This window comes from Carlito syrichta, unplaced genomic scaffold, assembly GCF_000164805.1.
Source record: "Carlito syrichta isolate Samal-C Ts95f unplaced genomic scaffold, Tarsius_syrichta-2.0.1 Scaffold309836, whole genome shotgun sequence".
NCBI classification, from domain to species: Eukaryota; Metazoa; Chordata; class Mammalia; order Primates; family Tarsiidae; genus Carlito; species Carlito syrichta.
In genome coordinates this window covers 169,823-171,930 of record NW_007253932.1, presented here as the reverse complement: position 1 = coordinate 171,930, position 2,108 = coordinate 169,823, and the positions used below count along the sequence as shown (strand labels likewise).

The following is a 2,108-nucleotide window of genomic DNA, read 5'->3' as shown; positions in this document are numbered from 1 at the left end:
ATGGCCAGCAGGGGGCGGAGCCTGGGCTGGGCACTGGCCTGGCTCTGCAGGCTGCCAGTGACGGAGGCTGTGTCTACAGGGGCCCATGTCAGAGCCCGGTGTCCAGCCCCAGGTGTGAACTGGACCCCTGTGGTGGATGTGAGTATCCGGCAGGAAGCCGGGGTGGGTGGGGCTTATTCCTCCAGTTGGTCAATATTGACAGAGTCCGCTACACGCCAGGCAGGACTGAACCCTGGGATGGGCCAGGGAACAGTGCAGACAGAACCACGCCCAAAAGGAGCTGCCAGTCCCCTGGGCAGACAGCCTGTTTCAGGTGGTGACGTGCTAAGTGTCAGATTACCAAAGGCCTCATAGGCTGCAGCTAGGAGGGGAGAATTGTTTTATGACACTGGGAAGCCAATGGAGGGTTTTGAGCTGAGAGATGCCAAAGTCTGGTTCTTTCTTTCTTTTTTTGAGTGGGAGTCTCACTCCATTGCCTAGGCTGGAGCGCAGTGGCATGCTCACAGCCACCCCAGCGTCGACCTGCTGGGTTCCAGCAATCCTTCCGCCTCAGCCTTCCAAGTAGCCGGAACTTCAAGTGCGCGCTACCACACCCAGCTAATTTTTAAATTTTATTGTAGAGATGACATCTTGCCATGTTGCCCAGGCTGGTCTCGGGCTCAGGCAATCCTCTCGCCTTGGCCTCCCTGCCAAAGTGCTGAGATTACAGGCTTGAGCCACTGTGGTTATTTCTTCAAGGGATGGCTGTGGCCGCTCTGGGGAGAATGAGGTGAGGGTTGAGGGCTGCAGCAGGAGGCCAGTGTGGAGGCTCCTGCAGCCTCCCGGGTAAGGGATGGTGGTGTGGGAGATGGGACAGAAGTGGGCGGGCTTGGACTCACTGGCGCGGGCACGGTGAGCCAGATGTCCTGATGCGTTAGGCGGCGGGAGGAAGAGAGGTGGGATGGCTGCAGGTTTCTGGCCTGATCCACTGCAGGGCTGGTACTGCAGCTCACATGGTGAGCACTGGAGGAGGAGCATGGAGGGAGTGCTGGAGGAGGAGCACAAAGGGAAGAGCACGGACAGAGGAGCACTGGATGAGCACAGAGAGAGGAGCATGAAGGAAGGAGCAGCAGAGGAGGAGCACTGGGGGAGGAGCACTGGGGAGAAGTGTGGAGGGAGGAGCACTGGGGGAGGAGCACTGGGAAGGAGCACAGAGGGAGGGGCGCTGGGTGAGGAGCACGGGGAGCGTGGAGGGAGAAGCACAGAGGGAGGAGTGCTGGGGGAGGAGAACTGGAGGGGAGCAGAAAGGAAGGAGCCATGGGGAGGAAGCATGGAGGGAGGAGCACTTGGGGAGGAGCACAGGAGGCATGTGGGGAGGCACAGCAGGGAAGGAGCATAGAGGGAAGACCACCAGGGGGAGTGTGGAGGGAGGAGCACCAAGGAAGGAGCACCGTGGGAGGAGCACGGGGGAGGAGCATTGAGGAGGGGTGTGGAGGGAAGAGCACCAAGTGAGGAGCACCAGGGAGAAGCAGGGAGGGAGAAGTGCTGGGGGAGCAGAGGGAGGAGCCCAGAGGGAGGAGCATGCAGGGAGGAGCAACAGAGGAGGAGCACTGGGGGAGGAGTGCTGGTGGAGGAGCACTAGAGAGGAGCAGGAAGGAAGGAGCACTGGGCGAGGTGTGGGGAGGGAGGAGCACCGGGGAAGGAGCCTGGAGGGAGGAACGCTTGGGGAGGAGCATAAGAGAAGTGTGGGGGAAGGAGCACAGAGGGAGGGCCACTAGGGGAGGAGTGTGGAGAGAGAAGCGTGTGAGGAGGAGCACCGAGGAAGGAGCGTGGAGGGAGGAGCCCCAGGGGAGGAGTGCGGAGGGAGGAGCATGGAAGGAGGAGCACCGGGGGTTGGAGTGCCATGGGAGGAGCATCAGGGAGGAGTTTGGGTGAAGGAGCACAGTCCGTAGGGAGAGGAGGTCTCAGGAGCGCCCGAGAGAGCATGGCGAACTCTTGCCTGGGAGTTTCTTTTCCCTTTTTTTTTTTTGTTGAGTTGGAGTCTGTCACCCAGACTGGAGTGCAGTGGCCACTCCCGGCCACCGCAACCTCGACCTGCTGGGCTCCGGCGATCCTTCCGCCTCAGCCTT

At 61.0% G+C, this 2,108-nt stretch overlaps 1 protein-coding gene across 1 annotated transcript in view; it reads left to right on the top strand.

Annotated features, from left to right (window-relative positions):
- The window catches only part of SLC8B1 (solute carrier family 8 member B1), a 26,452-nt gene continuing 24,344 nt past the window's right edge, over positions 1-2,108 (top strand). Inside the window, exon 1 of the mRNA XM_008067976.2 lies at positions 1-138. Coding sequence (XP_008066167.1) covers positions 1-138 — 138 coding nt within the window. The remainder of the gene's footprint in view (positions 139-2,108) is intronic.